The sequence below is a fragment of the Electrophorus electricus genome, chromosome 13, assembly GCF_041902795.1.
Source record: "Electrophorus electricus isolate QZ-2024a chromosome 13, ASM4190279v1, whole genome shotgun sequence".
NCBI lineage: Eukaryota > Metazoa > Chordata > Actinopteri > Gymnotiformes > Gymnotidae > Electrophorus > Electrophorus electricus.
In genome coordinates this window covers 2,757,358-2,780,669 of record NC_137509.1, presented here as the reverse complement: position 1 = coordinate 2,780,669, position 23,312 = coordinate 2,757,358, and the positions used below count along the sequence as shown (strand labels likewise).

At 36.8% G+C, this 23,312-nt stretch overlaps 1 protein-coding gene across 1 annotated transcript in view; it reads right to left on the bottom strand.

The window, feature by feature from the left end:
- Nucleotides 1–465: 465 nt before the first annotated feature.
- LOC118240137 (cell adhesion molecule CEACAM5-like) overlaps nucleotides 466–23,312 on the bottom strand; it is a 33,544-nt gene continuing 10,697 nt past the window's right edge. The window contains exons 6-18 of the mRNA XM_081695034.1: nucleotides 14,747–15,016; nucleotides 8,514–8,786; nucleotides 7,905–8,183; nucleotides 6,992–7,270; nucleotides 6,585–6,830; nucleotides 6,374–6,484; nucleotides 6,040–6,162; nucleotides 5,916–5,957; nucleotides 3,932–5,671; nucleotides 3,788–3,847; nucleotides 3,207–3,278; nucleotides 1,545–1,614; nucleotides 466–1,296 (exon numbers count right to left, since the gene is read on the bottom strand). Of these exons, the coding sequence (XP_081551160.1) occupies nucleotides 5,550–5,671; nucleotides 5,916–5,957; nucleotides 6,040–6,162; nucleotides 6,374–6,484; nucleotides 6,585–6,830; nucleotides 6,992–7,270; nucleotides 7,905–8,183; nucleotides 8,514–8,786; nucleotides 14,747–15,016 (1,745 nt within the window). The 3' untranslated portion in view covers nucleotides 466–1,296; nucleotides 1,545–1,614; nucleotides 3,207–3,278; nucleotides 3,788–3,847; nucleotides 3,932–5,549. The remainder of the gene's footprint in view (nucleotides 1,297–1,544; nucleotides 1,615–3,206; nucleotides 3,279–3,787; nucleotides 3,848–3,931; nucleotides 5,672–5,915; nucleotides 5,958–6,039; nucleotides 6,163–6,373; nucleotides 6,485–6,584; nucleotides 6,831–6,991; nucleotides 7,271–7,904; nucleotides 8,184–8,513; nucleotides 8,787–14,746; nucleotides 15,017–23,312) is intronic.

Here is a 23,312-nt window from a genome sequence, read left to right as displayed (position 1 = left end):
TCTTAACAAAGTGCAGCGTTTGATTAGATACTGAGCTAGTTTGGAATATGAATAAAGCGAAGAGCTGCTAAGCCAATGAGAATATTTTTACCATTCATGAGTGCATATCAGAAGAAGAACAGAACATTAATAATTTTGTGTTTGGGAAAAAATATGTTTTTGCATTAATTCAGTGCATTAATCCTCAAGCATTACATTTTTACTTTGCACTGCTTAAGTAAATTTGTTACAAGTTAAAAATCAAATAAAAAATAAGAGAGATATATATATATATGTAATACACACACACACACTAATGTAGTTAATGCAGATTAAATTGTAATTTTAACTGAATTAGAAAATATAAAACTAAAGCTTGAATAAATATTTTATTTAACCATGATAACTATAAATTTGCAATCATAAGAGAAATTCATAATTACATTTTTGTAAGATTTTATTATATTTATTTATTTATTTGCTCTTTTGAACACACCAGCTGTATGTTGGGGGCGCACATAATGAGTGGACCAATAGACCTGTCATACAAACTCATGCATATACAGTACATGTTAAGAAATGTTAAGGTTTATTTTTAGAACGATAATGAGTTTTTAATAGCAATAGTTTTTTTTTATTATAGCAAACAAACATTTATGAAAGAAAGACATAAGTAAACAAATAGGCTACAATAATAAGTTATAATGATATATAAGAATATTGAATTACAATTTTACATCAAAATGTATAGCGTACGAACAATGTGCAGTATGTGAGCCATCACTTAAATGTTTCACACTTGGCTAGGCATATGGGTAAAAATCAAGCCAAAAAGACTATAAAACATTAGGATGTTCATGGTGAGAGAAAATTAGAATAACAGAAAAATCTATTAATAAAAATGAAATTTAAATGTAAAAAAACCCATAAAAAATACCAAATGAGCATGCACCTTGTACTGTTATCACCCTTTTAAAAATTATTATTCTTTTAATTGTACTATTTTGATTGTGGCTATTCAAAAATATTCAGCAGCATCAAGTGATCTTTACTAGATGATGTAAACTGGATACATCATTGGCAAAGTTATGGAGTATAAGCCTAAATATCTTTTTAGTTCAGATCCTGGTCCCTCCTGTCCCCTAAAGCCACAAGCTAGACTTCAGAAAACCTCGAGTACAGCAACACCACAAGGAACGGAACAACAGATCCTGTAAAAACTACATTTATCATAGATTCTCTGTGAGGCAGCTTTGACACTACTCGAGTCACTGATTGAAGATTTAAATTTCACAATGTTGCACTTTCTTCAGACACCTAAAAGAGAAAGATGCTTTATAAGGTCTCTTCACACATTAATTAGAAAAACATACATTTTTATTCGGGTTTGCATGAATGGCTTAACCTTAGTGTTTAAGCTATTGAGAAAAATGTTAATTTGAAATGTTAATTTGATATGTTCTATAAGGCACATCTTTAAGAATACCCTATAGTTTCATCTAGGAAATGTTAAGGAATTGCTAGTGAACTGTCTTATCAACATGTCTGTAATGAATCACTCTTACCTGTTATTCTTTTTGCTGTGCCTTTTGCTAACCTGAGCATATGTTGAATCTGTGGTTTTAGTGGAATCACCTGGAAAAGAGGTAGAATGCAAAGACTTTTACACTGACTCAAGGTCTAAAAACACTGCAGAATACCCCCTAGTGAGCAAAACATTTTTGAAATGGGATATACGACTCTGAAATTTGTTTATATTCCACATAATACAATCCTGGTAACAATTTGTGTTTTATTAATTTAATGCACATATCAGTTCTATTGTTAAAACCTCCTACTGTCATCTTTGTAACATAGCCAATATTGTAATAGAATTTCAATCCTGTCTCTCTAACCCTGTTGCTGTGTCTCTTGTGTATGACTTTATTTTTAGTCACTTGGAGTATTGTATTTCTCTTCTTGTAGGTATCAGTCCAAATTATGTTGTTGCACCTTCTGACTCACAAACATATTACACCTGTTCCCTAAGATCTTCACTGGCTTCTTGTAAAATACTGCATCCAATTCAAAATCCTTATGCTCACTTGCAAATCTCTTAATAATTTCATTCCTTCCTGATTGTCTGACCTTCTCCTTCCTTACAAACCCAACTGTACTCTCTGCTCATCTTCAGCTGATCTGTTAACTGTTCCTTCTTCTAACCTCCATAGGTTTGGTGAGCATCCTCCAGATCAGCTCCTCATCTCTGGGCTGCTCCTCCTACAGGTTTATCAGTCAAATTTTCTCTGCATGTTCAAAATAAATCTCAAATCTTAAAACTTACCACCAACCTGCTCTCTACAACCCTGTTTCTATTTCTTGTTTGTCCTTAGGTATTCTCTGTTCTAGTATTAATGTAGCATCTCATGTATTATATTATTAAACACCCATTAAAGACTCTTGGCAAGAAGGAACCAATAAATGCCTGTTTCCTTCTTGCTGCACCATCCCATGAAGCCCATCCAGGTTTATTAGGGGCCACTTAACATTACTGGCATGGGCCGCCATGGGCCCCACACAGAAAGCAGAAATGCTGGCTACCCTAGCAGCAGTAGCATAGGGCAAAGAGAGACACTTTGGAGTTTTCAGAAAGTGGGCACAGCTCGATAAGATCATACAGCTGTACAGTGGTGTAGAGCTTATTATGGTGCAGTACATCCTTGAGCAGCACCATGCAACATCTATTCACAGGCATCTCAACACACACATGCATACTTGTTCTCTTGCTTCCACACACACACACCTACAGAACAGACATTCATATGCATATAGACATATCAGTATATTAGCACACACTGACAGTCTCATCTTTTTCCCCTCATGCTCACTACCCCCATCACCCAGCCAGCAGTGTACATTCTACCCCCCATCACCTAGCAGTGAGTTTACATTCATTTATTTAGTTTAACTAGTTTTGTTGCTACTATTGTGACTATTGTACTTTTCTCTTCAAAAGTGAAAATTAAGTTCTAAGTACATCATATCAGTGCCCTCCCTGGTTTTCTCTAACAGTGCACAACAGACATGAATTAGCTTTCACACAATAAAGTAACATCTTATGGAACAGCTTCCACAGTGACTTTTTTAACACTACAGGAGCTGGAAGCATTCGGTCTATTAAATGCAAAAGTGAATCTATGATTCACAACAGAGTATATTCAGATACACTGTTTCAATCTCAGTCTCACCCGTTTGTTTTGGTTTCTTCATGGTTTTCATTTCAATTTCAGCATAAGTCACTTCACTGGGTTCTGCACCATCTGTGAAAGAGAGAAAATAACCTCATTATTTCCCCACAGTCATTTACCATCATAATCCTTTTAAAGAACTCTGCAGTTCTGGGATCAGACATCCCACACTACAGGCCTCCAGTCACACCCTGTAGTCTTCCATCAGGCAGACACGTCACTGCTTAACCCCACACAGACTACTCTCATTAACTATAAAGCTTAACCCAATACAAACTACTGTCCTCAACCAATTACAGTGATGTGTTTTGTGTGGTCTATAATTTCCCAGAGGCCAGAGAAAACATGGATCATGTTTTTCCGAGGAATTTCTATATTGTCCAGATTCCATTGGCATCTTATCACTTAGTATATAAAAAACATTTTCACTACTTTTGTTGCCACTTTTGTCACTAATGTTGTTAGAAACACTGACAAATTTACACATTTCCAAGATGCAAAAGTAAATTAGTGTTTAATAAAACCATTTTCTTGCTTTATCTGGCATTTATGAAGTGGAGCTGTGATGTTCTACTGCTTACCCTTTTCTGACTTCTGTTTCAGTTCTGAGAACATCACATCAGTGCCCTCCCTGGTCTTCTCTAACAGTACAGAACACACATGCATTAGCTTTCACCACAAAAAAACAAGGTATATATATTTCATACACAAGCCCATCGCCCCACCTGTTTGTTTTGGTTTCTTCTTGGGTTTCATTTTAATTTGAGCATAAGTCACATCACTGAATCCTGCACCAGCATCTGTTAAAGAGGAAACAAACTGCTTTCCCTCATTTTCATTCTAATTTCATAATCTTTTAAAGCTGCAACATGTAAATTAGTGGAATTACTGAGTCCAGAGGGGAAATAAATATGTTAAAGTATCTTTGTGCACCTGCAAGCTACATTGTAAAGCCTAAAATATTCCAAAGTCATAGCAGTCAGATCAGATTTGGTGGGAATTTTTTGGCCCATATCACATGCACTTGCTGTACTGACAGTTTTGAGTGAGAAGAATGTTCAGCTTTGAGTGTGAGGAGTGAGAGGTTTGGCTGTGAGGAGTGAGAGGTTTTAGTGAGAGGTGTGAGAGGTTTCAGTGAGAGAAGTGAAAGATTTCAGTGAGAGTTTGTGAGAGGAGGAAGAAACAACACAATTACATCATCTCCCAAATGTTTCAAAATGCAGACCACACATGCTGCCATCTGACCAAAGAGCAGATTTCCAGTGTTCTAGTGTGCATTGGCTGCGTTCTTTTGCCCAAGACTTTTGCCCTGCTAGAGATCAGTAAAGCATGTATTTCAGCTGAAATCTGTGGTTCTGTTAACTGGTGATTTATTAGGCTAATGACTTTAATATGCTTGTCCTTTTCAGTAGAGGTACCTTCCTTTCCTGGGGTATCTGCATAGGAGCCAGTTTCATTGCAGCAATTGGTGGTTTTGGCAACTGCATTTATTTAAAAAAAAATAAAAATTAAAAAATTAAAAAACAAAACTTTTAGAGGTTTTGCTATTTTCCTAACTGACTAGCCATCACTTTTTAGAGTAATTATGGTTTGACTTTGTCTTTGCTTAGTTCAATGTAAGATTTTCGCCAAATAAATCCCTTTGTATCTACTCTGACTTGCTAAATATAAATAATTATCTCTGGTATTTAGACTAAGGACGGTTTTGAGAATTTATAGCATTTCTGTTACCTTTGTATTCTTATAAACTGTTGTATATGTATTTTACATATATAATTATGTGAAAATTACTATACAAAAAGAAATATTTAATTTTTGGTAGGTGTGTACAAACAGATACTGTACATCAAGTGTGACTGATACCGGCATCAAACAGACATTACTGCAAATAATCTGTCAACAATCATTAAATGAACTATAACCCTGGGTTACAGTTATTGATGGTGGTAAAAAACATGTATTAACATTATAGTAGTAATGTGAACCTTATACCTCATAAAACAAGGGCAAATTCCAAACATCCAACAACTGATGGTATATTTGTATCTTTAAGTCTGCAAGATACAATCTGTTAGTTTCTCTCCAACTCTCTCTCTCTTACACACACACACACACACACACACACACACAAGATTGTAGTAAAATTGTTAATATTGGTCTTTATTCCTTTGTTTTGGGTTTTTTTGCTTTAAACCTTTGAGTAAACCACAACACTTGACCCATACATAGTATCATCTGTTTAAAATAATAATAATAATAATAATAATAATAATAATAATAATAATAATAATAATAATAGAGTTCATAATTTAGGGTGGTACTGTATGGAAAAAAGAGACAGTGTTAAGTGTCCCTCCATTCAGTCTTGTGTTCTTTTAAAATAATTTGTATTAAGTGGTATGTACCTTTACTGTGAAGTTTCAAGTTTTTCAGCTCTTTTTTAGAGAAAGTTCCATCAGTTGGGCCTGTTAATGTATTATCTGACATTACCATCAGATGTCAGATATTTAGAAGTCAGTTTAGATAAGCAGAAAAGCAAAAAGTCAGTGTTCTTACTGCGGATATGCAGAGTTCTTACTATTTCCTATGTGTTTTGTTTTATTATTCACAGCATATACATACGTGTCATTGTTGGATGAAGCAGTAAAATCATTACAAACATAAAAGGGCAGCCATTAAAGTAGTAAATTTATTTGAGGTGAACTCTACCTGTAATCCTGTTACCAACATTGGCATAAATCAGATCACCTCCTATTAAAGAGGAAAGAAGGCCGTGTAAATAAAAGTGTTCATTTGAACAAAAAGCTGGTGGGTTCAGTAGAAACAGACCAACCTGCTTGCAGCAGTGAGGTTCCTGCAAGAGAGCTCTCAGGCCCAGTCCAACTCTGCCTCTGGCCCGTGGTCTGGTTAGTGTTCTCCTGATGTCCAGTAGGGGGAGACCGAGATCCTGTACCTCCTCACACAGTAAAACAGTCGTAAAGTTAACAGGATCACTGCTAATTTTCATTTAACAGTTAATGGAAAAGGGATAAAAATACTTTTTATCCTGTAAATTGGCAAAGTTTCTGACAGCAAGAGCACATCCACCATGGTGTACAGAAGTAACATGTCTTTAAATAGCCTGTATATAATTGTCATATGCTACAGATAAATGGATGCTTTCAAACCTTTGTTCTTCTTGTAGCTCAGGAACAGGATAAGTATGATAATGAGCAACAAGATTAAACTGAGTCCAACAGCCGGTCCAACTATTACACCACTAGATCCAGGACCTAAGTCTGTGGAAGCAAAGTGACACATATGAATTTACATTCAGAGCACTTTATGCTTACTGAAATAATGTAAAAGAAATCAAATCTCATGAAATTTGTTTCTCACCTCTGACTGAGACCCAGCTCTGTGGTGATTCTCTTCTCTCTGGGTATTCACAGTAGTAGAGACCCTCAGCTGATTTTGAGATGACAGGGATGGTTATCTGTCCTGTGGTCTGGTTCCAAAAGAGTGATCCATCTTTATAGAAGTAAGATATGAGGTTAGAAGATGTTTTGTTCAATAAACATCGTAGAGTCAGAGAATCTCCCTCAGTCACAGGATGTACAGGACTGTCTAGGATCACATCACCATCTGTAAAAGAGATGCAGAAAACATAAAATGTGGAAAATACACACAAGTATTTTCACATGCATGAAATATTATTCATCTAATACTACAAACAAATATAGTAGAATTATTATATTCTATCACTAGTCCTATGTTTCCTGAGATATAATTTACTGGAGACCCACCATGCACTGTGATGTTGACAGGTTTACTGCTCCCTAAAGACTTAGACTGACACCAGTACACTCCAGTGTGAGATGTGGAGAGAGAGCTGATGTTGCATGTAGATCTTGTAACTGATCCCTTGCCTGGTGGACAATTTGACACACTCCTATTTTGTGTGTATTGCATGACTCTCCATTTGGTAGAGTTCCTCTGGTCCTCACAGCTCAGTGAGAGAGAGTGACCACTGAAGTGTTGAGTTCTGTTGGGAATGATGATCAGAGAGACTAGAGAAGACACACCTGCCAAATGAGACAAATCAAATGTTGCACAATACTGTTAAACTAATGCCACATACACGAACTGTTCACTGTACTATAGGAAAACTGATAGTTTAACTGATAGAAAATACTCAGACATTCATACTCTACAGTACTTTAAAATAACTAAATGATGGTATTTCTGTATTTAACCACCTTACTCCTAAACAAACCCTGTACACACCGGAGCTCAGTTCTCATCTCCTCACACACTCTCTATTCACTCTGAGCCTTTTTGCAGTCCTTAATTCTACAGCTTTTTCTTAACACTGTATTGTTAACTGCATTGTCTTCATACAGTGCAATGTTAGCTGTATTGTCTTCATACACTGTAATGTTAACTGTATTGTCTTCTTAACTCTATTGTTCCAGTGTAAAAGCAGCAGTCCTGCTCCCTCACTCATGCAGGTGCTACCTCGTACATGATGTCACTGGGAAATCCTGCTTATTTCTGTAGCTGGAATTTAGTAAAGCCTCTCACACTGTCTATGTAGTTTATTAAGAGTGTGCAGATATCAGCCTCTGAGCCAAAACCAGCCTTGTGCCACCACTGTTATCTGCATGTTGTTTATATGTTCAGCTGTATACAGTATCACTATCGCAGAAACTCTCTTACCAGTAATGTTTACCCAGAGCACATCACTGTAGTGTGTGTAGTAGACTGGATTTCCTCTGCCAGCTCTACACCAGTACTGGCCTCCATCAGAAAGCTTCACTGCACTGATGGTGTAGGAGCGTGTTGCAGTGTTGGTCTCATTCTCAGGGTTCTGTGTGTGTTTGGACCAGTGAAACCTCCATCCAGCAGACTGCTCCAGCTTACAGTACAGAGTCACTGGGTTTCCCATCAGTGCAGCTCCTTGAGGGCTAGAGTTGAGTTCAGGTTTAGGTTTCACTGCTCATAGAAATGAAACAAATGGTTCAGGTCATAAACTGAGTTCACATGCTGCTTCCAGACGCTTTACCACAGTCATTATATTTCAGAGACACAATCTATTAGGATGTAACATCTCAGCCTAAGTGCTGATGCAGATCTGCTCTCATGGTGACCTGAGGCTGACAGTAGAGATATTTAGCTCAGACTGATGGACTGCAGCACTACTGCTGCCACTAACTCAAACAGAACAGCAGTGTATAAAGTCATGGAAGACACAGACTAAATATCTGGTGTCATCTGTAATCATACAATACCGGGATTAATAATAACTAAAGAGTTGAACACACTCACCTGATACAGTCAGCGTAACAGCATCACTGGTGTGGGAGTAGTGGGATCCTCCTGCCTCTGTTCCTCTACAGGTGTATTTACCTGTATGAGACTCTTCAGCACCACTGATTGTGTAAAGCTGTTCTCTGCTGACAGGACTGAGTGAACCCTCTTTCTTCCAGCTGTACTGCCACTTAGAGACGCCTCTTCCCTCTATGTTACATCTGAGAGTGACAGTCTCTCCCTCAAATACCTGTGGATCAGGCTTTATGGAGGCCACAGCTTTTGGTCTTGCTGTGGAAAGATCATCAAAACCACTGAATAATTGCTTTTTTTTGGTGAAATTGTTTTCATGTATATGCAGATAATGGAAAACAGAAAGAAGGCTATTTATAAACCTTTAACTGTTACTAAAACAAATAATATGTAACAGTAGATAAACATGAAGACTTTCTCAAATTGTGAAAATGACAAATAAATGTTGTAAATAACCTCCCCAAATTGCATTAGGCATTACTAATATAAACAAGAGCGGGTGTTGAATTCCAATAAAATTATTCATCTCAAATTTCAGCCAGACATTATTCATCTAATATCTAAGCACAATGGTTAACATGGAAATGTTAAGGCCACATCAAGATCCGTTTACAAATGTGACAAAGGTGGAATCCTGACAAGGAAAACTTTTTTGGGAATGCAGTGATGTACTGATTTTATTACTCCGTTAAACCAAGCGTGGTGGAAACATACTGCACAGGTTGTAAAAAAAACCAACAAATTAGTAGTCAAAATTGAGTGTGAGCAATAGACACATGGCACATACTTCATTTGGTGAATAGGAGTAATTGCTGAGTATTTTTTCATATATTGTCATGTTGTATAATTGCACTTTTTGTCTTGATTTGGGGATCTATATTGCTGTGTAAGTGTTACATGTGATGAATCAGTGGGACCTGCAGGAATTATTTTTGTGGGGGGAGGGGCAGGTGGTAGAGAAAGTTTTTGGGGTGTGTGATAAAATGAAATACAGCATATAGGAATTTCAGGTACACAAGTTAATACAATCTGATATTGTAAGGGTTGGCACCAGGCCGAGGCCCCCTCCGGCCACCAGAGGGAGGCCTCGATTCAGGCACACTACTAATCAGGCTGGTCTACACCTATATAAACCCAGTGACCCAGTCACTCAGTGTGGGGTCTTTGCTAAAGTGTTGAGCCAAGCTCCTACCTGGTAACTTTTGGGTATTGAGGTCTGTGAGCCCTTGTGCTGCACCTCTCTTCAGCTCTGCGAGGGTGTCTTTGTTATTACATGTCCCCTCCCCTCTCCAGTTTTCCCTCTCAAGTCTGTCTCTCTCCCAGGGCTCTCCTTAGCCATTAAAGTTCCTCCCTGTTTTCTGGTTTTGTTTGGGAAGGTTAAGTTTGGTTTTCCCCAGGTCATCGGGGTTGCCGTTCTTCCCGTGTTGTGCTTTGTTCTCCCTTATTCCATGCTTGGTGTAGTGTTTAGTTTTTCCTCTCATTTTGCCTGTTCTAAGATCTAACTGTTTTGCACACGGCCCACCATCATTAAAGCGTGGTAGCTCACCCAGTAGACTGTTGGTGTCATCTGATCTGGGTCTGAGCCCCATTATAGATATTCACTTGAGAATAACTAAGGAGTCATTAACTGACCTATCAAATGGCATTTTCAGTTGCTTTTAACTTTCACAAGCTGAATGCAACCTGACCCAAAAGAATGGTACTAGTAAATAATGAAAGGTTTAATTCTCAGTGGCTTCAATTCCTCCAACACTAAATGAGGCTGGAGAGTATTAAATGCAGAACTAAAATCAACAAAAAGCAAGTATGCATATGCCGTAGGGTCTTCTAGATGCTTCAGAATAAAATGTATTTAATGGTGTTAATATCATGTTGCCTTAGGAACTGGTATACTATTACTCCTATAATCTCTTTCTGGTAGACAAGGAATTGCTATAATCGGATTAACCAATTAAATAATACAATTCTGCCATTCATTTTTGTAAAAATGGCTTATTGGAATGATGTAATGAATATGGTTATGGTTCCTAAGAATCATAAATAAAATAGAGCTGATGGGTATTACTGGACATACTTGTGCTCTCTCACAACTCGTTTTCTCCATTTCTTTTTCTGTCAGTTTCTCTCTCCACATTTCATCTTGCCATCTTTCTCACATGCACCTCTCTTTCTCATTTTATGTTCAGCATCATGTTTCAAAGTGAAAGTAATGGAAGCATTGCTTATCACAGACTGCTGCTCTTTCCAGGGGTCACATAGTTCGTTCCGCAGCCTGCAGTGGGAATTCCCTGTTATTGTTCTTGTTTGGAGCCTCACCTCTGGTGTCTGCACACACCTGCACATTTTGTGTATTTAAACTGATGTTGGCACGTGCAGTTTTGTCAGTCGTTGAACATGTATAAGTACGTTTGTCGTCGCTCGTTAGTGTTAGTGTTCATGATGTTTCATGTGCTTCGTTCTCACAGTTTAAGTGAGTGCCCTTGTCTTCTGTGTTTCTCAATAAATGTCTATTACTGTCGAGGGAGTCTGAGCGACCTGCTCCTTGACCTGTGGCATTCGAGCCGTTACATTGCTGAGTATTGTTTAGCTAAAGTATTAACCCAAACATGCCAACTATATGGACTACCATTTTTTCTCCTTAGAGAAATGTGCAATAATTACATTTTCTGCTGTTTTAGTGTGATGTTGGTTACATTTGATTTGGTGTGTCTTTATTGTATTTTAAATTGCCAGTTTTTCACTGATATCATCACCAAAACATTTTCATTATCAAACACGATGTAATTACTGCCATGCAACTTAATTCACAGCCAAAGAAGTTTTAAAACTGTTTTATTTTCAATGTTGTGCTTTTATATGAAAAACATAATGAAATACCTTTCAAGAAAAAAAAAACATCTAAACTTTTCTACACATTAAACAAATGTGTATTTTGTAGAACACAGAAAATGTTTTGGTTGTGCAAATATGAAAAATATGTGATGTGTTTACAATGGTTACAATACAAATTAGTCCAAATTATCTGCTTGTTATATGTTACACTTTTTCACACAGTTTTATGTAAACCTTTCCAGCTTCAGTACTGAAATAAATCAAAGGTTTCATTCCAAAATGTATTCGTGAATATCCTTTTTTATATCTATAGAGTGGGCTTTATTTATCAGTGCATATTATGATACGATGGACAGCAAACTGTCATTCTTTCACTTCCATGGATGGTAACACATGATGCGTGAGTCTTAATTTGATATTACCATTAATATTATTTACACATATATAGTGCCTTTCTAATACCAAAAGGCGCTTTACAATCTAGAATCTAGCTACCTCGCTACATTTCACTAAACTATGAAGTGCACCTTTATTTTTTGGCTATAGTTAGCACTGCTTTGTTATTTAAATGATTGTGAATCATGATGGAGGATTTTGCTAATGTTCACACAATTAACTGAGGTGCGTTCTGTATTAATATTAATATTAATACAGAATTAATATTAGCTAGCTAGTTATATATCTATGTTAACAATAACAGCTATCTACCTAGCAACCTAGTATAGTACCTACCTTATTTGCATCTGTACACATATAATGCATTTGGTGTCTTTCTATAAAAACATACAGTATGAACTCATAGATAGATCTAGATAGATAGTTCTTTTTTTATCCTTTTAGAGAAGTTTAGAGAAAATTGTGTTGGGAACAAGGCCAAAATAGTCCAATATTGATGTTTAAAACATTAAAACTGGAAAATGTTCTTCCAACACTTTGTAGGTGTAATAAATCCACAGATTGGGATGGCACTAACCCTGTAACAGTATCTTTATACCCAAGGAACCATGATCCTAAATTCCATCAGACTCAAAACTTACCAGGGCAGCCAGGTTTTCTCATCCCACAGAGATGTACAAGTTTCTTTTCCCACAGCTTCACAAAGTAATAACTTGATATTTTAACCTACTATGATGTCAAATGGTAATCAGCCAGTAATGTTTGGGTATCTTAATATTATCGTTAAACTGTGATGTTTGGTTTTATTATTTGAGAAATGCCCTTTGTTTCATTATTCTCTTCAATATTCATTCCTCACAATCAATTTACGTTTGTTGCTTACCTTGTGTTTAGTGTAAACAAATTGTTAACCACTTGAAATTGTATTTACTAGAAATCTTATTTGTACCAATTAAGCAGAACCCCTAAACCCTTAGTCTATGAGTTACCACCAAAGAACTTTAACAAGAATGTTTTGTGCCAGGTGTGCATGTTTTTGTTTAGCATTGGTTGCTTTTCTTGTTGCTGGTAACCCAGTGAAAAGCCTTGTGTGCAGAGATGGAGGCGGGACTACTGCTTTAAAGGTGGACCACCTTGCTGAAATGGAGCAGCACTGATCTGGGGCATGCTGGAGATCAGTTACTTAAGACATCTTGTGAATTTGTGAACTCTACTGTTGTTGAGTGTTATTTATGAGATTACTGTTAGGTCTCCCCTATCTGTCAGAGTGGACAAGTAAGGTAACGTGGTTACAGGTGAATACAATGTATAGATGTGGTATCTCACTTTATAGTATTGTTAATCAGGAAAGTTATACGGTAGGCAGGGAAGCTGTTTTATTATTTCCGTTTCTTTGGCACCATCCACAATGTCCACCTGTACTTCTTGACCACTCAAGATTTGTTCTCATTCCTTAAACCATGTGCTCTCGCCATTGATGTCTGTTTTTATCGCTAAACGTAAATAGATATAAACACAGAAGTTATTAGTGTTGGTTTCATGCTCGGTAACTTTACACACGCACACACTTCTCATAGGACTGTTATAACCTGTTGTCTTGCCATCAACCAGGAGCATGTAACAAAGAAGAAATCAAGACTTAAACTTTTCTTTTTAAAACTAAGCCAATAAACTCTACAACAGTCATCAAGAGCAAGGATGGGTCACATAACCACTGATACCAAAGCTCCTGTTTCTGAAAGGCCTAACCTAAAAGGCCTCTGACTCTAACTGAACCAGCTCCTAACTCCAATCCCATGGGTCAAGAAAACCTGGTCATTTCATTGTCAGTGACCTATATCACTCATGCAGGGTCAATGGACTAGAAAACAGACTCTCTCTAAGGGCCATCCAGATGATATAACGGAAAATGGACTCTCTCTCAGTGCTATCCAGATGGTTTGACATTGTCGAGCCTAATGACTCATAAGGACAGACTTTTCCTTTTATGTTACCAGCTGATATAAATAGTTATTTAACTGTTTATACATCAAAACTGGTCAGTTAACTCCTTCCTTTCATCTGCTAAGCAGCCTCTTCAGTCCTAATTAGTTCTCTCTCAGGTTGTTTCAATAAGTTGTCTATTTCTTCTAAGTCTTCCAGTTATACTTTGTCACGCTCTCTCAAAACGAATCTTGTTTGGTATTGTTTGATAAGCATGCTCTGCCCAGTTAATCACTCTCACAGGTTACTTAAACAGATTTGATTTTCTTTCCATTCTTTTTCTTTCTTTATCAGTTAGCCACTTCAGTCCACATGAATCTACTTTGGGTTAATTTGTTTCCGTTACAGTGTTTGTTACATATTTTGTAATATAACGATTTTAGTGAACTCAGTACCTCTGGTCATTAGTAGAATCGTAATCAATGTTTTATATGCATGTTCTCCTATTTCTGTTTATCCAATAAATATACCCTTAGAAATAACTCTTGTGAGTAAAGAGTGGTATTCTACTTTTTGGTAGATGAGACATCATGTTATCGAAGTGGTGACCTTTATGGGTTGAGACTGAATTAATAATCATTAATACATTAATTTAAATGATTTAATTTTCCCTGGTAAACAGGGTGGTGCCCAATTATTATCAATTTGGATGGACAATTTATGAAAGTTTTATATTTATCTATGAAAATATCTCATAGATCTCATAGAACATAGATTGGTTTATTATTCCTTAACTTATAGTACTGCTATTCTGTATCTCACAGTGTAGTGTATGGGGTTAAATAATATACCCATTATTAGGTACACGTGGTCTACATTTAACAGTTACATTTATATCTCCGTCAATGTACAACATCAAATATCAGAATACTGCCTTTGCTTATTTATGAAATCTCAACACTGATGCATGTGTGTGACTTCAGGAAGAGAGTGGCAGAGGGGCTTGTAGAGACAAAAGTGCAGATACATAAATCACTATGCAGATGAAAATGTGAAACATCACTTACCAGCTGCTGTGATCTTGACTACGTCACTGTAATGTGTGTAGTATTGTCCCCTTCGTGCACTGCAATCATATTCTGAAGTTCCTTCTTCAGAGACTGTCACAATCATTATATTGTTTTTTCTTACAGTGGTCCATGATTTTGGAAGCTGAGGGTAAATGTACCATAAAAACGTCCATCCAGTAGACTGCTGTACCTCACAGCTTAGAGTAACAGTGTCTCCAGTGTAGACAGACGTCTGAGGCTTAACCTTCACAGTTGGTTTGGGTTTTGCTGTTAATTTGAAATGATGAAGGTATTAGAATCTCCATTTACAACACGAGGGGAAACTTTATTATTTGTGGAAATAGCAGCATTTGTGTCTAATGTGGCATTTAGATTCATTGAATTCTTTTAGATTCAGATACTAAAAAAGCTACAGTGGTGAAGGTTGGATGTGCAATATATTATCTAAATTATCGAAGTTGCATAACAAGTATGAAGTATTCCAAAATGAATGCTTGCTGGGTTTAATCAGCTTTTCCAAGTTTCATTCATACTGAACCAAATCCTGCTTATGCACAATATATAAGCACCACCAATCTCTGTACTTATAAAAACAATGATGTATTACAATGAGAGACAAGTGTCAGTGGAGTAGGAAGGGATATATGAATAAACTGAGACTATTTACACTTGGTCTTTTCATGCACCGTGTATCAGGAATGCCCAATTGAAAGCAAACTGTAAATTGTAATATCACATCAATTTGATCACCATAATTTTAAGAGAGCAAATTCATTATGAAGATGCTGGTCTCTGATTGCAAGTTCAAAATAACAGTATTCTTTTTTCACTTTTAAAATAATTTGTTGTTGCCAGTGAAACTTTATAGTGACGGCACAATGGGAGTCACTGAAAGGAGCAGTGAAGGGGATGTGTAGGGTCCTTTATTATGGAAGCAGCATCTTTCCTCTCAACACACCATCTGTACAGCTCTGATAGTGGACTTTGCCTTTCTGATTATTTATTCTCACCTGGTTTTACTCTTGGCAGTGAGAAAGGTGCACTAGGATGTAATATTGCAAAGTTGATCTGATTCAACAAGGGATTTAATCAACGAATTAAGCATTGTTGATATTTCATATATACAAAATCATCATGTTGGGAGAAGGACAAAAATTCATCTATTTCTGTGTCCATATATTTATAGGCTTCAACCTGCTCTACTTCCTTGAATTTGATCTCTAGAGGTTCAAAAAGAGGATGAAGAGAGTTAAATGCTTGATTCTGTACACAGCACAACTACTCAGTAGTAGCTGAGAACACTTCTCCAAGTGAAGGGTAGTCCTCATACTATGTGTCACACTCACCCTGAGACACAGAGTGAGCAGAATTTATGCAACATTTATGGCACACAGTGTCTCTACCTGGGAAGTTTTTCCATGAAAGTTTCTTCCCTACAAGACATCTACCACGGTCTTATTGTACAGGTTCTGTTTGATTTGGTTGACAGTTTTTTTGTCACATCTCTCATACTTTTGATACTGAGATGAATTTCTGATTGTCATCTTGCTTCTGATGGCATCTCATTTCATGTCAGGGGTTTTTCCTGCATCTACACTACAGTATAACACAGCGTGTTGATTTTTCACAGTCTCATTTCAACATACTTTTAGTATAGACAAGGCTAGAGCTAAATCAGCATCTACCTGAATAAGTTCAGTCAGTGTCTGTTTCCAACTTTTGTTCTTTCCCTGATTAATTCTTCAATATTGTGCTAAAATTTCAATGCTTTGATCATTTATGAACAGCTATGATAAATTCCATTGTACTTTCCCCTCTTCCTGGCACTGATAATTAAACTGGGCTCTCTCAAATACTGTATGATGTTATGCTTACCAAAACAGAGCTGCATTTTGATGTATTTCCTTTTTGTCTAACTCAGTCATTGACATACAGAGAATACTGTCTGCATCATCTCCCATAGCCAAGATTTCACCTGGTGTTCTTTCGTTTTTAATACGCAGTTGAGATTCACTGTCAGATCCATGTGGGCCACTCTGATGTGTTGGATAAGTTAAAAGGCCCTAAATGTGTTATGTGTATTGCCAAAACTGCCATTATCTTTTTTTCAGTGGGTTAGTAGCTAAACTAGTAATATTTTAGTTGGCATTATGAGTCTATGTTATGCATTCATGTTTTGCAAACAATTTGTCCTCTCTTTTATGTCTGGTGTTCCAGATATGGCTAAACATGGATTGTTAAAATAAAACACAGACATATGTGACTTACACAACATTGCCAACTTTTATAAGCATCTAAAAATAGTGCTTATTTAGCAGACACTGAGGCACAAGTGGATTCTCAATGACCGGCACATCTATATGAACAAAGATGGATTCAACACACAGTATTTCAAATTAAAATAAATTATATGAAACCATGAATCAGACAAAACTCCAGACAAAAGCTGGTAACAAAATTAAGACTAGAAAACTTGAGAAACATGAAAGCTTCAGTAGAACCTCTGAATAAATAGTCGGATTGGAAGAATCAAAACAAAATGAAAGACACGTATCGTGCAATATGTTGTTATCAATCGGTTAAACACTTTGTCACTACTGGGTTTCTCTCTTACCATCAACAGAAATTGTTGAACCCTATTTATCATTTACACCAATTCTGCTCTAATGTGTTAATTCCTGACCTACTGAGCGCACCATCAACCATATGCCACATTTATCACTTAACTAGCTGCTTCCCCCAGCTGCATTTCACACTACGTCTCAGCTTGCACAACAATGCCAACTTTTGTCACCCTGTAAAAAGGTGAAAACAAGTGGTGAGGCCTGGTAGGCAACACGTAGCTCAGATGATCAAAGTTGTGTAACCAGTGTAAAATATTTGTATTCCAAGGGTGATGTTGGGTGATCTTGTTTTTCCTCTTGATGTTTCATGAGTGCTGAACCAAATCCTGCATAGTGTACAGAATATGTGCATAAGCAAGTACGAGCAGAATGCAGCATCAAAGGGCTTTTCATGCCACATTAGAGTTTGCCATTATCTGTCTCTTTTAACATGTTTCTACACAGTCAAGAGTGTATTATAGTGAGCCAGTTCACAACCACATCCTCTCATTATAATTCCTCTCAGGCTCCCTGTTTTAGCACCAGAATGTTCTACATTTTGCAGTAAAGCTAAATGTATTACACTGCCCAATGCTGGATCATGTTAATCACACTGCTGTCATTGAAGTAATTTATACCAAATTTCCAGCTTGTTGCTCAATTTATGTTTCACATTCTGTGCCCCTCTGTACTCATCTCTGTACTGTGCTTATCTCTGTACTTATTCTAAAAAGTGCCAGTGGAGCAGCAAGGGATGCAGATAAATAAACTCTGTAGTAAATCATCATCATAAATTACCAAGCAATACTAAACAAGTATTTATGTCTGATGAGGGTGGATGAATCTGGCCTAAAACTCCACAAACACTGTAGCAGGAAAGGAAAACTAGCAGGTTTTATGACAGTGTGATGATAAATGGAACGGATGAGCCCTTCACAATTAAATCATTTATAAAGAAATAAAGTTTATAAAGTTTGCTCACTTTGCCTATTATAAGATGAAAATTAAAATGATTAAAACAACTGTAAATAAAATATTTTCTTTGATCACATTAAGGTTAATAGAGTGACTCCATTGTAAGGATGTGTGTTTCTAATCACTCTCAATACATATGTACTGACTGCATGGTGAGATGAGTTTACTGAACATTGATCACACTCACTTCTCTGATGCCTCTGCTCTCATTTAAATAATTGATGAAGAAATATTTAGGTTTGTGAATTGTTTGGTGTTTTTTTGCATATTATACTGTGAATATTAAAATGATTAAAATAAAGTTTAAAAAGTTTTTAAACTTTATTTAAACTCCATTGTAAGGATGGACGAAGGACAAACATATCAGCATTCGCAGAAAACCAGGTAGGTGACCACGGACAACAGGTTACAAACATAACATGCGATACTATCGTGAACATAAAAATGTAGTTGAACATAATCAAACATGAACTTGATAAAAGACGAACAACCCTGTTCTCTCCTGCAACAGTTTAAATACACTCAGACATTAGAGACAGAAGCCGGTACAAGTGTGTGAAAATGGGCGTGGTCACAAACAAAGAGACAAACTCCCACATCACGCGGTGGTCTATACCACGTGACCAGGGGGACTGAGAGCAGTCGGTGACAGTCTAATCACTCTGTCAATACATAAGTACTGAGTGCATGATCACACTCACCTGATACAGTCAGTGTAACAGCATCACTGGTGTGGGAGTAACGTGATCCTCCTGTCTCTGATCCTCTACAGGTGTATTCACCTTCATGAGTATCTTTAACACCACCGATACTGTACTCCTGTTCACTACTGACAGTTCTCTCTGAACCCTCTTTCGTCCAGCTGTACTGCCACCTATAGACTCCTCTTCCCTCTATGTCACATCTGAGAGTGGCAGTCTCTCCCGCAAATACCTGTGGATCAGGCTTTATGGAGGCCACAGCTTTTGGTCTTGCTGTGGAAAGATCATCAAATCCACTGAATAATTGTTTTTTTTAGTGAAGTTGTTTTCATGTATATGCAGATAATGGAAAACAGAAAGAAGGCTATTTATAAACCTTTAACTGTTACTAAAACAAATAATATGTAACAGTAGATAAGCATGAAGATTTTCTCAAATTGTGTAAATGATAAATAAATGTTGTAAATAACCTCCGCAAATTGCATTAGGCACTACTAATATAAACAAGAGGGGGTGTTGATTTCCAATAAAATTATTCATCTCAAATTTCAGCCAGACATTATTCATCTAATATCTAAGCACAATGGTTAACATGGAAATGTTAAGGCCACATCAAGATCCGTTTACAAATGTGACAAAGGTGGAATCCTGACAAGGAAAACTTTTTGGGGAATGCAGTGATGTACTGATTTTATTACTCCGTTAAACCAAGCGTGGTGGAAACATACTGCACAGGTTGTAAAAAAACCAAACAAATTAGTAGTCAAAATTGAGTGTGAGCAATAGACACATGGCACATACTTCATTTGGTGATTAGGAGTAATTGCTGAGTATTTTTTTCATATATTGTCATGTTGTATAATTGCACTTTTTGTCTTGATTTGGGGATCTATATTTCTGTGTAAGTGTTACATGTGATGAATTAGTGGGACCTGCAGGAATTATTTTTGTGGGGGGAGGGGCAGATGGTGGAGAAAGTTTTTGGGGTGCGTGATAAAGTGAAATACAGCATATAGGAATTTCAGGTACACAAGTTAATACAGTGTGATATTGTAAGGGTTGGCACCAGGCCGAGGCCCCCTCGGGCCACCAGAGGGAGGCCTCGAGTCAGGCACACTACTAATCAGGCTGGGCTACACCTATATAAACTCAGTGACCCAGTCACTCAGTGTGGGGTCTTTGCTAAAGTGTTGAGCCAAGCTCCTAGCCGGTAACCTTTGGGTATTGAGGTCTGTGAGCCCTTGTGCTACACCTCTCTTCAGCTCTGCGAGGGTGTCATTGTTATTACATGTCCCCTCCCCTCTCCAGTTTTCCCTCTCAAGTCTGTCTCTCTCCCAGGGTTCTCCTTAGCCATTAAAGTTCCTCCCTGTTTTCTGGTTTTGTTTGGGAAGTTTTAGTTTTGTTTTCCCCAGGTCATCGGGGTTGCCGTTCTTCCCGTGTCGTCCATTGTTCTCCCTTATTCCATGCTTGGTGTGGTGTTTAGTTTTTCCTCTTGTTTTACCTGTTCTAAGATCTAATTGTTTTGCACACAGGCCCACCATCCTCAAAGTGTGGTAGCTCACCCAGTAGACTGTTGATGTCATTACTTCTCTGATCTGGGTTTAAACCCCATTACAGATATTCACTTGAGAATAACTAAGGAATCATTAATTGACCTATCAAATGGGATTTTCAGTTGCTTTTTAACTTTCACAAGCTGAATGCAACCTGACCCAAAATAATGGTACCAGTAAATAATGAAAGGTTTAATTCTCATCGACCTGAATTCCTCCAACACTAAATGAGGCTGCAGAGTATTAAAAGCAGAACGACAAAAAGTAAGTGTGCATATGCCGTAGGGTTTTTTAGATGCTTCAGAATAAAATGTATGTAATGGTGTTAATATCATGTTGCCTTTAGGAACTGGTATACTATTACTCCTATAATCTATTTCTGGTAGACAAGGAATTGCTATAATCGGATTAAACAATTAAATAATACAATTCTGCCATTCATTTTTGTAAAAATGGCTTATTGGAATGATGTAATGAATATGGTTATGGTTCCTAAGAATCATAAATAAAATAGAGCTCATGGGTATTACTGGACATACTTGTGCTCTCTCACAACTCGTTTTCTCCATTTCTTTTTCTGTCAGTTTCTCTCTCCACATTTCATCTTGCCATCTTTCTCACATGCACCTATCTTTCTCATTTTATGTTCAGCATCATGTTTCAAAGTGAAAGTAATGGAACCATTGCTTGTCACAGACTGCTGCTCTTTCCAGTGGTCACATAGTTCAGTCCACAGCTTGCAGTGGGAATTCCCTGTTATTGTTCTTGTTTGGAGCCTCACCTCTGGTGTCTGCACACACCTGCACATGGTTTAGTGTGTATTGGTTGTGTGTATTTAAACTGATGTTGGCACGTGCAGTTTTGTCAGACGTTGAACATGTATAAGTACGTTTGTCGTCACTCGTTAGTGTTAGTGTTCATGATGTTTCATGTGCTTCATTCTCACAGTTTAAGTGAGTGCCCTTGTCTTCTGTGTTTCTCAATAAATGTCTATTACTGTCGAGGGAGTCTGAGCGACCTGCTCCTTGACCTGTGGCATTCGAGCCGTTACATTGCTGAGTATTGTTTAGCTAAAGTATTAACCCAAACATGCCAACTATATGGACTACCATTTTTTCTCCTTAGAGAAATGTGCAATAATTACATTTTCTGCTGTTTTAGTGTGATGTTGGTTACATTTGATTTGGTGTGTCTTTATTGTATTTTAAATTGCCAGTTTTTCACTGATATCATCACCAAAACATTTTCATTATCAAACACGATGTAATTACTGCCATGCAACTTAATTCACAGCCAAAGAAGTTTTAAAACTGTTTTATTTTCAATGTTGTGCTTTTATATGAAAAACATAATGAAATACCTTTCAAGAAAAAAAAAACATCTAAACTTTTCTACACATTAAACAAATGTGTATTTTGTAGAACACAGAAAATGTTTTGGTTGTGCAAATATGAAAAATATGTGATGTGTTTACAATGGTTACAATACAAATTAGTCCAAATTATCTGCTTGTTATATGTTACACTTTTTCACACAGTTTTATGTAAACCTTTCCAGCTTCAGTACTGAAATAAATCAAAGGTTTCATTCCAAAATGTATTCGTGAATATCCTTTTTTATATCTATAGAGTGGGCTTTATTTATCAGTGCATATTATGATACGATGGACAGCAAACTGTCATTCTTTCACTTCCATGGATGGTAACACATGATGCGTGAGTCTTAATTTGATATTACCATTAATATTATTTACACATATATAGTGCCTTTCTAATACCAAAAGGCGCTTTACAATCTAGAATCTAGCTACCTCGCTACATTTCACTAAACTATGAAGTGCACCTTTATTTTTTGGCTATAGTTAGCACTGCTTTGTTATTTAAATGATTGTGAATCATGATGGAGGATTTTGCTAATGTTCACACAATTAACTGAGGTGCGTTCTGTATTAATATTAATATTAATACAGAATTAATATTAGCTAGCTAGTTATATATCTATGTTAACAATAACAGCTATCTACCTAGCAACCTAGTATAGTACCTACCTTATTTGCATCTGTACACATATAATGCATTTGGTGTCTTTCTATAAAAACATACAGTATGAACTCATAGATAGATCTAGATAGATAGTTCTTTTTTTATCCTTTTAGAGAAGTTTAGAGAAAATTGTGTTGGGAACAAGGCCAAAATAGTCCAATATTGATGTTTAAAACATTAAAACTGGAAAATGTTCTTCCAACACTTTGTAGGTGTAATAAATCCACAGATTGGGATGGCACTAACCCTGTAACAGTATCTTTATACCCAAGGAACCATGATCCTAAATTCCATCAGACTCAAAACTTACCAGGGCAGCCAGGTTTTCTCATCCCACAGAGATGTACAAGTTTCTTTTCCCACAGCTTCACAAAGTAATAACTTGATATTTTAACCTACTATGATGTCAAATGGTAATCAGCCAGTAATGTTTGGGTATCTTAATATTATCGTTAAACTGTGATGTTTGGTTTTATTATTTGAGAAATGCCCTTTGTTTCATTATTCTCTTCAATATTCATTCCTCACAATCAATTTACGTTTGTTGCTTACCTTGTGTTTAGTGTAAACAAATTGTTAACCACTTGAAATTGTATTTACTAGAAATCTTATTTGTACCAATTAAGCAGAACCCCTAAACCCTTAGTCTATGAGTTACCACCAAAGAACTTTAACAAGAATGTTTTGTG